Source organism: Scyliorhinus torazame, chromosome 3, assembly GCF_047496885.1.
Source record: "Scyliorhinus torazame isolate Kashiwa2021f chromosome 3, sScyTor2.1, whole genome shotgun sequence".
Lineage (NCBI taxonomy): Eukaryota > Metazoa > Chordata > Chondrichthyes > Carcharhiniformes > Scyliorhinidae > Scyliorhinus > Scyliorhinus torazame.
Genome location: NC_092709.1, coordinates 121,360,421 through 121,373,231, shown reverse-complemented (window position 1 = coordinate 121,373,231; position 12,811 = coordinate 121,360,421). Strand labels below are relative to the sequence as shown.

The window sequence follows — 12,811 nt, the reverse complement described above, 5'->3', positions numbered from 1 at the left end:
CGCCTTGCTCGCGTCAATTGGCGTACCGCCTTCCTGGCAGATAGTCGGTCAAAGCTTGCCTGCAGTTCCTTCCTCTTTTCCAACTTTGCTGTGTCCCCCTCTTCTGCATACCTCCCGTCTACCCCCAGCATCTCACCCATTATCCTCTGACGTTCCAACCTCTCCTCTTTGTCTAGCCTAGCCTTGAACGAGATCACCTCACCCCTCAACACTGCCTTTAAAGCCTCCCAGACAACTACCTTTGACACCTCACCCGTGCAGTTAAAACCTACATATTCCTCGATTACCTTTTTCAATTTTGGCACTGAACCCTCGGTCCCTCAATCGTCCCGCATCTAACTTCCACCCTGGTCTCTGTACCATCCCCTTCTCCAGTACCATATCCACCCAATGCGGAGCATGATCTGATATTGCAATTGCCGAGTACTCCGATCCTTTAGCCCCAGCCAGCAGCGCCTTCCGCAACATGAAAAAGTCAATCTGCGAGTACACCTTATGGACCGCTGAGAAAAATGAGTACTCCCGCTCCCTCGGGTGCAGAAACCGCCAAGGATCCACCCCTCCCATTTCCACAATTTTCCCAGCCAGCACCTTCATCCCCCCCTGACGGGACCAGCGAGCGTGGCCGTGACCTGTCCAATGTTGGCTCCTGTATCAAGTTCCAGTTCCCCCCCACTATCAGTTTGTGTGTGTCCAAGTCAGGGATGGCCCCACACACCATCTTCGCGAATCCCGCATCGTCCCAATTGGGACCATATACACTTACCAGCGCCACTAGCCTCCCCTCCAGTGCCTCTGTCACAATCACATATCTACCCCTCTGATCTGCAACCACCTTCTACATCTGGAACCGTACCCTTTTGCTGATCATTACCGCTACCCCTCGAGCTCTTCCGTCAAATCCAAAATGAGACACCTGACTAACCCAGCCCTTTTTAAGTCTCACTTGGTCCTTCACCCTCAGGTAAGTCTCCTGCAGCATTGTTACATCGGCCGTCAAACTTTTAAAATGCGCAAGCACCCTTGACCTCTTGATTGGGCCTCCCAACCTCTCATGTTTCATGTGACTATCCTAACTGAGGGTATCTCCCCCCCCTTCTTATCCACCATCATCATACCACCAGGCCCTACTCCATGAGCCTGACCCGTCCCTTTCCATTATTAATATCGAACCCCTACCCCCTCCCAGAATCCCCCCCTGCACTTCCCCTTTAAAAAATCTCACCCAGTATCGATCATCCCCCCTTCAGTTGCTCGCCTTGTAGGCCCATCAAAACCTGTTAACCAGGCTCCAATGCCCGCAGCCCTACTCTCACCTCACCTCCGTTCACTCGCCGACTTTAGTTAGCTAGTGTGGGTAGTCCCCCTCTCCCCCAAAAAGGCATACTGTCCCCTCCCATCCAGTCCCAGAAGAAAAAGAAAAGCAATCTAACCCATGCAATTCAATGAAATAACATAACCGTTGCAACAACAAAAAAAAGAGCAAAAATGCCAATCAAACCAAACAAAAACTTAAACTCTATAACAATGTGAAGTCTAGTAAGTTACAATACACGTCAGTGAAAAGAAAGTTATAACATTTATACATTTTCCAGCTCCCCAATCACAGTCCACAATCTCTCTTCCAGCTCCACTCCTCACTTCTGTCCCAAGCCTTCTGCCTTCATGAACGCCTCAGCCACTTCCACCGTTTCAAAATAAAGATCTTTGGCGTTGTACGTCACCCTCAGCTTTGCCGGGTATACCATACCAAATTGCAGCCCCTTGTTGTACAATGCCGCCTTCAATCGGCTGAACACCGCTTGTCTCTTTGCCAACTCCACCGTCAAGTCCTGGTAAATCCGAACTCTAGCACCATCCCACTGCACCTCCCGCTTCTGCTTCGCCCAGTTTAACACTTTCTCCTTCATGTGGTATTTATGGAAGCAGATAATTACTGCTCTCGGCGGCTGATTTACTTTGGGTTTCGGCCTTAACGACCAATGAGCTTGGTCCAGTTCATACCGGGAGGGGTCTTCACCCTCCCCCATCAACTTCGTCAGCCTCTTAGCAAAGTACTCAGTTGGCCTTGAGCCCTCTGCCCCTTCAGGTAAGCCCACAATTCTCAGATTTTGCTGCCTCGAGCGGTTCTCCAAGTCCTCGAACTTTGCTCGGAGTCCTCTGTTGACCTCCACCACCCTCTGTAGTTCTTCTCCCATCGAGGTGAGATGGTCGCTGTGCTGCGACATGACCTCTTCCACTTCCTTCATCTTTTCCACCCTGTTCTCTCACCTCGGCCGATATCTTTGCCACATCCACCCTCACCGGGGGGATTGCTTCCTCCACCAATGATCTCAGTGCGAACACCATCTCCTTCCTCAACGCCTCCATGTGCCATGCAAACTGCTTCTCCAGCTACACAGCCATCACCTCGGTCATCCTTTCCACTGTAAGTAGTGCGGCCCCACCACGCGGTCCAGAATCCGCCATCTTGTCAGTGCTTTTACTGGTCCTCTCCTTTGGCGGCGAGCCCGCGTTTTCTCCCTTCTTCACAGCTGTTTTGGGCATCCCTTAACCACTTAATATTTTTCTCCTTTCTTCAATCTCAAGATAAATAATACAATAAAATAATAAATTAAATTTTAAAAACGAATAATTAAATGTAAAAAGACAATTTATAATAAAAAAAAACTTTTAAAAAAAATATAATAAAACAAATTTCAAAAATCAAAGTTCAAAACATCTCTTCTCCTGGGACCGTCTTTCAAACATCCCAAATATGCATTTTCAGCGGTGGGTTTGGCTCTGTACGGTTTCCTGCTTCGGGGGTTGGGCATATGTCCTGTGTGGACTTGTGGCTCCCTGATTCTGCGATCAGCAGGGGTATATGGCGGTGGGTGGTTGGGGTTTGTTGGTCCCATGATTCTACCTCCCCCCTCGTTTTGCCACACAGGTCCAGGATTTGAGTTGGAGCAGATGGGATTCATTTTTAATTTAGGGGTGTTCATCTGTTTGACATCCCGCTCCCGAGCGCGAGTCATTTTCCGGATAGCCCAGGCCTCATTGTGTGTATCGTCTTCAGGGTCGTAATTCTCACATGCTTTTGCGACTGGTGTGCATGGCATGGACTATCAGGGATGTGGATCGGTGATGTGGGTCTAATTGGGCTCTGTTTAGTGGACCGAAAACCCCAATAAAAACTGATTCCAAGCCAACCTGCGAATGCTATCTGATGTTCCCCTTGCTTTTGCTGACAATTGTTGAGGCCGTTCACTGGGTCATCTCTATTGGATCCTGTGGCGGTCAGAACACCCGCTTTCATTTGGGGCAAGGTTCCCCTTGCTACATTTTGGGAATTGGGTAGGGCAGAGCGGATTGCGGGACTTTGGCATAGGAGGGTGAGCCTGACTTCCTCTGCCTCATCTAGCCCGTTTAGGATACGGTATTGGGCAATGTTTTCAAAAAGAGCATTTGGGTACAAACGCCCCGATCGCTTTTGCGACGTCAGTGAGCTGGGTCACAGTGTAGGGTGTTATGTAGGTGATATTGGGGTTCTGTCCGTCCTGTCTGTGGGTGGTGACTGGATTCATAGGGACCTGTTCAGGAGCTGCAATTGGTTCTCCCTCTTGGAACTGGGAGGAGGCTCCCCAGTCGGCAGTGGGGCTTGCTGTTGCATAGTCAGAGACATTCTCTTCTAGTTCCTGCCATTCTACCCCTGGGTCACTGTCCCTGGAATTTGTGGTGAAAGTGCACATTACTTCTCTTTTAACTGCCAATTGGGACTGTAATCTGCCTATCTCGCGCAGGCATTTGGTGTGGTCCGTAACGCAGCACCTGTTTTCTTTCCCTGTTAGATATAAGACTTTTACCGCAGCCTGCAGGTCGCTGCATTTTAATTTCAGTTTCTCTAATTGGGTAATAGTGGCATCTTTCTCACCGATAGCGCGCGGTGTTTTTGGATGTGCCTTGACATACTGGGCCTGGAATTGACTCATACGTATGAGGTTGACACGGTTCCTCTCGTTCTCGTTGCTACCTCGGCTTCTAGTTGGTGGATGCGGCGCCCATTAGGCCCTGCTGTATTATTATTTGGCTATCTTGGTTATTATTTGGCTATCACCAGCAACAACACAAAAAAAAGAAAGGAAAAGCAGATCCAGAGTATGACTCCAGCAATATTCTCCTTCGGATCTCAGATCCGGTTTGGGGGTTTCGCCCCACTGTACCCACTTGGGCCATTTACTGTTTTTATATGTGTGAAAGACATCCTCCCAGTTGGCATGACTGGTCATCACTAATCTGCTAGGATTTGGTGGGGGTGGAGTGAGAAAACAATTGGGATCGGGTGTCCTTCGTCTGCTGCAAAGTTGATCACCTGTGTCTGGACGTTTGTTGCATATTCATAGACTTGGATTGGGTAATCAAATTCCATATTGCAATAACAAGTTTATGTTTTGATTTGAGTGCTTTTGCAGCCAGTATGGATTCCAGCCAGGGTTTCAGGAGGCAGTTTCTGTTCCTGGTCCATGTGCATCCCGTCAGCCTGCCTTCAGTACCACATTTCCCCGTGATCCCAAAAGTGTAAACACATGGGATTATTAATTTGGACAACCCTATTCCCAGAGTGAGTCAGAGATACATACTTTCCTTACAATATTCAAAGCTTATTGAATTACATATTTAAAACCCAATTCCTATGTCTCATTACCGATGCCACATTTAATCAAACTTCCATTTGTCCATCTTTTAATATATTACAAATGTTTGATATATGGTAATGAGAACAGTAGCAATAATAGCAACATGACCTGCAACTAAGGGTGTATTTCCACTTTTCCTTTAAAGTTTTGACTCCCATTCCCTAACCCCAGGTGATTAAGTGATAAAGAATCCCACCATCTGCTGCAGCTTCATTGATGCTCCCCAAATTTAACATTATCTCCCCACCTGTAGATCACCTCACTCATAAAAACATAACAGCACTTATCCTTGTACAGGAGATCGTTAATTTCTAAACTATTTGTAGTTAAATACCCAGGATTAAAACAACCGATTTTACATGTTCACGTACTCGCTACCTGAGTTAGCATTTACTCAGTATTGATAACACACAAAAATGAATATTACTTCTTTAAAATATATTAGTTTCAAATGGTGACATTCTAAACTGGGAATATTTAATTTATCTCCTTTCAAACAATGAAGGGGGTTTGAAGCTCAGCTCAGCAAACCATACAGACTAACTCCTATTGCCCTTTATTTGTCAAAATTAGAATTTATTTATTCTCCTTTCCATATTAGTTACCATTTTCACTTAATTGCATTTAATCAATTGGACCTTGAGAGCAATTCTATCCCGGCATGCTAGTTTTAAGAGAAGTCAAATCATCAGACTTTGCAATTGGTGTAAAAGGTAAGTGTAACACTTCACAAACTTCAAATTCAAAGGGCAACAGTGAAGTCTGAATGAGTTAACCATTTCCACAAAAGAAAAATGTCCCCATTGTCACTTATGGCAGAGCAATATTGGAATTTTTGAAGCCTCCAGAATCATTGCCTGTGACTTGTGATACATCTGTATTTAAACAAAAGCACTTGGCCTGGAGTCAAATGAGTTAATTTGGTTTAGATGTATCTGTCAATTTAAAAGAAAATTAAAATCTAGTTTATAACTCCCAATTGATTTAAAGCTCAGTTTTGTAGAATTTAACATTTAAAAAACAAGAAACACCAACGGAAATTCACAAATTCTTTAGTAAACACACACACACTCATTCATCCACGGAGGCCTCCATTCAAACAAAAGGAATTCAAAGCATTACTTTCAATCTCAACAAACTGAAAAATAATTAGAATTTTCAAAGAAAATAAATGAAGCGGATTAGGACAGTAGTCTTCATTGTTCTTTCTTCAAAACTGTAATTCAAACTCAAAGAAAAGGTAAATTCCCTCACAAATATATAGAGGAAGTTTAAACTCTTCTGTTCGAACAATTGTACAAATGTTGTTGCTAACTTTTGGTTGTTTCAATTGGCTGTTTTATAACCTTTGCTCTAGAGTCGCCAGGTATCTTTATGATACTGCCACGAGGTTCAAGTTCAAGGAATGATCAATAACTCAAAACACCAATTTGTAAGATTCAAATCAAAACACATTTATTATACACAGTCAATCGTTACTCATGCATAAATTCTACTCAATAAACTATCTCTATAACTAACGGGCCTATACTTAGCTTTGGACTGGCCCACCAGGTCAGGGGAACAAATGGCCTTTCGTTCAGGTCCTGAGTCTACGGGATTCAAAAGCTGGTATGGACTGGTAGCTAGGATCGCCTATCTCGTAGCGAGCGTTGACTTGAGACTTACTTTCTTGGAGGCAACAGGTCACTGTCAAGGGTTGATTCGCTGCTGAGTGACCATGCCAAGAAGGACGATTTGAACTTGGGGGCTTTACTTTATAGTCCCCAGGGGCTTCCCGCCCTTCGGGGCGGACCCCGTACCTGGTTTCAAGTGATTGGACTTCATTCCAATCATTTGGTTCGATTTCTCCAATGCTGGAGCAGTTCCCTGATCGTTGGGCGGTCTTTAGTGTCCATTAACCTCTTTTGTGTTGGCTCCTGCTGGCGCCGAGGAGTCTGGCTTGGCTTTCTTTACCTTAAAATGTTTTGATTGTTCCCGGGCTTCGCTCATTAATATGTAGATGGCTGCTACATTACTATGCAGATGGCTGCTGGTTTCAGTGCTGTCTGGTTCCTTACAGGTCTTAATACACATGATTTCTGTATTTGCTAGTCATTGCCTGTGTTGGCTGAATTTCCCTTCAGCCTTTGCGGTTCTCCGTTTTAAGTCAGGAAGTGGCCAACTCAGGTAGCTACAATGTTCACATTGGCCTCTTTTAAAACTCAAATTTCCACTGTTGCTCTCTTTGTTTGGTTCTAAATATGGCGGTCAATATGGTTGCCTTCCTTAATTCTAATTATGTTTGCTTTAGAGTCGCTAGGTATCTTTCGATACCGCCACAAGGTTCAAACCCGAATACTGATCAAAGAGCCGGTACACCAGTTAGTTAGTTCAAAGTCAATACTATTTATTTACACACACAGCAATATCTGCTCATGCACGAAATACTACAGACGAAACTATCACTACTGCCAAAGCTAAAGCTTTGGGCGCCTACTCAGTCAGAGGAACAATGGCCGTTCACTCGGGTCTAAGGCTGCTGGGGTCGTAGTGGTGAAGGGGAACAGCTAAGATCGTCCATCTGGTAGCGTTGACCTTGGACTTACTTGCTTCTGGTGTAGCTGGTGGACGGGTCTTTCCGTTGCGAGAGCCAAGTCCAAGAGAGCGATTCTCTGTTGGGGCCTTCTTCTTATACCCAAAGGGGGCTTCGCGCGCTTTTGGGCGGGCATGGAACTTGGCCCCAATGAATTGGGCCGTATCTTGATCATTCGCATTGATCCTGACCAATAAAGGGGTGGGTGCCCTGATGGCTGGGCGTGTCCTAAGTGGCCGTTGGCCTTGCTTTGTTTTCTGCTTTCGGTTTAGGGAACTGGTGCCGCGAGGTCTGGGGCCAGATCGGTTACTTAAGTATCTTTCTTTGTTCCCGGAGATGGGCCATCCATATGCTAATGGGCCTACAGTTCCAGTCTCGTCTGGGAGCTGTTTCTCCAATATGCAGACAGACTCTGTGCCTGCCTGCTTTCTTAGCATTGTCCATTTTGTCTTCTGGAAGTGGCCATCCAGATGGCTACACCACACAGACATTATCTAAAACTCATGTTTCCATACTGACTTCTTTGAAAACTCATTTTTTCTCAGGATAATCCTAGACTTCCAGAGCACAAATGTTCACACTGACATCTTTTAAAACTCAAATTTCCATACTGACTTTTTCAAAAACTCATATCTCCCTCCCCCCTTTGACACATAGGATCCCTCGAGGAGCCTTTTGTCACCGGCCACCTTCAACAAGGTGATTAGAATATTCTTTCCTTCTTCCATGGCCTTTAGGGATCCTGGTCCCATTTGCTAATTTTCTGTAGTACCCACTTGGGTCACTTCTCACTCTGGGCATTCTACCATTTCTCTGCTCTGCTTATTCTCGCTTTCCGTAGGATTCATCACAGTTGTGCGAGAATCCGCTGGGTTACGGGTCCGGCTTTCACTAAATTCCCTCCCCAACTCCCTAGACTATCCGAGATCTAAATACATAGTTTGTTCACCTAGTGTTAGACACCCGGCTAATGGGCCAATCTTACTGGTCAAAATCTGTATTAGTCCTTTACTCACTTAAGACTGGCCGTTACATGGGACATGTCCTCTTAATTCAGGCTCAGCCGGAGTGTTGGAGAATACTGGGTTGAAGGTTCGACTTCGGAGCAACGTATCGCTTCTTATCGAAAGACCATCTAGGGTGCCAAAATGTTGGATCTATCCAATTCAGATAATTCAACCAGCTCTTTACTTAAAGTTTACCCAGGTGTCTTTATTTAGGAGTAGAACAAAGTAGGACAGAGATATAGTGCAACACACTTTATTAAATATAGTTAATCCATAAATTACCCACTATACATACAAGAAACACCCAGGATTCGACTATACTTCCCGTAAAGGTGATTTGGTAAGCTGCAGATCCGATCCCAGAGTCCCTCTTCCTCTTTGTAAAGGTGATTCTCGCTGGCTGTTCCTTGCTTGCTTCCTTCCTTCCAGTCTGGTCAAGGTTACCTCACACACCAAGCTTCGAGTCTTTTGCCTCAAGTCTTTGCTTCCAGTCCTTTCTCTCCAGATGTCTGGAAAATGCCTCTCTTTTTACCCCGTCGCCACCCACCTCCTTTCTCCACCTGCCCTTGGCCTTCGGCCAATGGAGTCTCAGGAGGCAGAGTCTCAGTGCCCAATGGTCTGGTTGATGACCTGTTGACAGGGTACCTGAGCCCACCTTGGGAGGAGCGATGATTGCTTGATGGGTTGTAGGAACAGTGAACAATAGGCCATTGCATCTTAAGTCGGAGCGATCAGTTGATGGGATATCAGTAACTGTGGACAATAGGTCAGTGAATCTCAAGTAGCAATGATAATTACTTGATGGGTTATTCAGGGGCTGCTCTCCGGCAGCTTGTCTTGAGTTCTGTATATTCGGATTCTGGAGGTTTCTGCAGACTGCAGTTTCTAAAGTGCCCAATTCTTTAATTTAAGATATCCCATTTAATCAACCTTAAAACTAGGCCCTGATTATTGCTATTGTATGGATAGTTAAATGTCTTGGAATTTATTTTGCGGATCAGAGTGTAGGCAGAGCCATCAGGAGATTACATAGGTCGAAGTAAAACCCATTGCAAGGAGTGTTTAAGAAGCTAAATTACGTTTCATTAGTGAAAATACTTTTGAGAAGCATTTCATTTTACTGACAACTCATCTGATCACAATTTGCATATTGGGAATTGTGAACATGAACCTATTATCTCCGAAATGAGGATTACATAAACTGAAATCAAGAAGATGTAATCATTGATTACAACTGTAGCCCAGTGTCTAAATACTTCTTTCCTTATTCTTCTGTGGCAAGCTATGTAATATGATGATCAGTTTGTCACTGTTTCTTTTGAGTATGTAAAAACATATTCTATTTAACTTAGAAAGGCAAACCCCATAACATCTATCAAGTGATGGAGTATAATTGCAAAGTGCAAAAAATCCAAAAACTCCAAGCATGTAATGCAATGATGCATTATTATAGCAATCATAAAGCATACACACAACAATCAATATTTTGCATTTATTTAACTTTGTTGCATTTATTTAACTTTGTTGCAATAACAGATGACAGTGTTTGTAATTAAAACTGTAGCTGGAATTAGACATTTACATTTTTATATATACATATAAAAAAGGTTTCAGGCTATGTAATCAGTACTTATTGCTCAAATTTATCACAGCTTTAGCTCAACTATACTACAGCCTGAAGACACCATCTGTTGTTTTACTGTAAAACAAATATCTGCATACAGTACCTTTGTTAAGACCACTTAGTTATCACCCCACCACTCATTGCCTCCCAAAGCTTAATTTGCTTTCCCAATGGCCACTTCATGGCAGCATTGCACAGAACTTTGAACAGAACTGAAAGTAATGTAAATTTATTTTACTGAAAATTTATTTTGTTCAGTTATTTAAAGTTATTAGCTGTTCATACTTCCATCTCTTTTCCTACATTCAGTGGTCACCTGTGGCTCCAAGTGGGATAGAAATAAATAAAATCCTTATTTGGGTTACAACTTATGAAACAATCAAGGAGGCAGTAATAATATTGAATGTGAGATGCTCTTAGTTTCTTTGTCAGACATGTGAACTCTAATTACAATAAATAAAATTTACACTCACAGCAGGGATAATATGCATTAGAAGTAAACACATCACACTGTGGACAAACTAACAGGAAAGCAGCACTGGGCTAAAGTACAGTAATCACAAAACAGTGAATTGTGTGCCCCAAAGATGTTCAAAAGAACAGGAAGCTGCCAAGATGAAAGCATTGAAAATTAACATCCACTGACAAACTATTCACCTATACTTTAAAGGGAAAATATGAAGACCATGTAAAAATACTTTGGCAAGTGACGGGCAATAATACATGGAGCTGTTTTGTTTGTGCAGGCAAACATGCACTCGTCTCATGTAATCAGATTTGTATCAAGACGGAGTAGATCAAGATGTAGTAGAACTAAAGAGTATAAAGCTTCAGCTTGGTTCACTTACCCAAAATGTCCATTCATGATGGAATCTTAACCCTGCAATATTTAGGTGGTAAATTAATTTTCAGACCACCTTTCTTCAATGAATATTCTGAAATTAGCTAATGGGTAATCATATTACTGCTGTATTTATCATTTTAATATACATCAATAAATTATTTTGTAGAAAAGGTGATGCACCTAAAATTCCAGTTGTGTGATGTGGAAAATGTTGCCACCCATTACAAATGCTGTATTTTTAATTGGGATTTGCAGAGCACTTACCAAAGTAAAGGTATATTGTGCACCTAATAATGAGTTGTTTCAATTATGTTGTTAGTGCTCCATTTCTCAGTTGTAAATTATAACATTTTGGAAGGTACACAATATATTAATATTTCTCATCAATTACACAAACTGTGATTGTTTGGAAAAACCTAAATAAAGCTGTAAAATAGGTTACCCTTGAGTATTATCTGACAAGACAATTAAACTACATGCTGAATTTGATTTTGTGAAGGTGTGTGTTTCTGGGATACCTGGATTCGTGCCCAATCTATTAAAAAAATCAAAGAAATGGTGAAAAATCACCTCTAATCCTTGAGATCTGATCATATTTCCACCAAGGGAAGTCATTCACCGTACAAGTAAAACATCTTCATATGGGTCCAATAATTGACTAGACCACCATGACAATTGACTTAGTGCACTATTCAATATAGTCCAAGCTAACATAATCTTGTCACCATTGAAACAAAACTGAACTAATTTTATCCAAGTATCAAACCCTTCATCTTTTTTTGCTTTTATTAAAATAGTGGGGCACACAACACACTTTAATAAATCACAAAACAATTTATAAAAATTCATAATAAAACTTTCCAAGAATTAAGGCCAGTTTCAGAGCCAAAGCAATTTGTGCAGAAATGCCAAGTTTCAGATATACAGTATTGCATTTTAAGTTGTGCTCATCGGTCCTTTAGTCAGCACATGGAATTTTAGGCAAAATGAGGTTAAATGGTGAAGAATATTAACACAGTTATTTTCCAAAACGCTGTCAGTAGTGTGTTACACAGGTGACATTATATCAACGGTATAGTGAACTGTTAATCTTTTCCCAAAATTACAGGGCAGCCAAGATTACTCATTTCACTTTTTTTTCATGTTTGACGTGGCCATTCTTCCGATGTTTACCATTTGCTATTCCATTATAGCAGTGTCCATTAGTTTTACCATGTACGAATTTAGATGAAAACCTTTTGGCAACCTGCTTCGCTATCCACAATCCTATCTTGAGTATAGCAACTGTGCTCAAAGAAATGAGCAGAACTGCATCCAACAAGAAGTATTGGTAGAACCGGACGTTATATACAGCAGCACGAAGATGTTCTGCCCCACTGTAACGGAGGATGTAGTTAATCCAATAAACTGTTCGGCTAACAGGATGTTCAGGCTGGTCTCTGTGAATCTGAGATAATTGTTCAGCGCGTTGCTTGTAGCTGGAGAAAAACATAAGATCATTGAGTGCTGGATAGACAGGTAATGCCATTAAAATGTAGAATCAATGAAAAACTGCAACTATTAGCTCCAATAAAGATTTACTGTTTTTTCAGACTTAATTAGCCATCACAGTACCCACTATGTTTTATTCGGGCATAAAATGTTTTAAATTTATTTGTCCGGGCACTTCATTTCCACGTGGTCTAGCTAGAACTTTGGATAGCTGAAGAATGACTTCCACCCCCTTGTATTCTGAAACATTTTGCTTATTTTCTCTACTTGTTCATGGCATTTTAATGTCTCATATTCCTGGACCCCTACGTCTCTTTGCACACACCTCCATTGTTCTAGTTTTTCACCATATAGAAATTATCCAAAGTAGATGATCTTACATTTGCCTCCATTGAAATCTACTTGCCAAATGTTAAGTCCCTCATTTAATCCACCAATAATTTAAATGTGACATTTCCATCTACAGTGCTGCCAATCTTGTGTCAGTGATAAATTTGGATTTGTAATGTTTGATCCATCATCTAATTTAATAATAAATATGGTGAATAGTCAACGCCCCATAACTGACCCTGTGGAATACCACAGGTACAT

At 42.4% G+C, this 12,811-nt stretch overlaps 1 protein-coding gene across 6 annotated transcripts in view; it reads right to left on the bottom strand.

Annotated features, from left to right (window-relative positions):
• Positions 1–9,745: 9,745 nt before the first annotated feature.
• Positions 9,746–12,811, bottom strand: part of ugt8 (UDP glycosyltransferase 8) — a 347,377-nt gene continuing 344,311 nt past the window's right edge. For 5 of the 6 annotated variants that reach the window (XM_072496162.1, XM_072496166.1, XM_072496163.1 and 2 more), the window contains exon 6: positions 9,746–12,207. In XM_072496162.1, coding sequence (XP_072352263.1) covers positions 11,853–12,207 — 355 coding nt within the window. In that variant the 3' untranslated portion in view covers positions 9,746–11,852. The remainder of the gene's footprint in view (positions 12,208–12,811) is intronic. The other variant, XM_072496170.1, reaches the window with a different exon arrangement.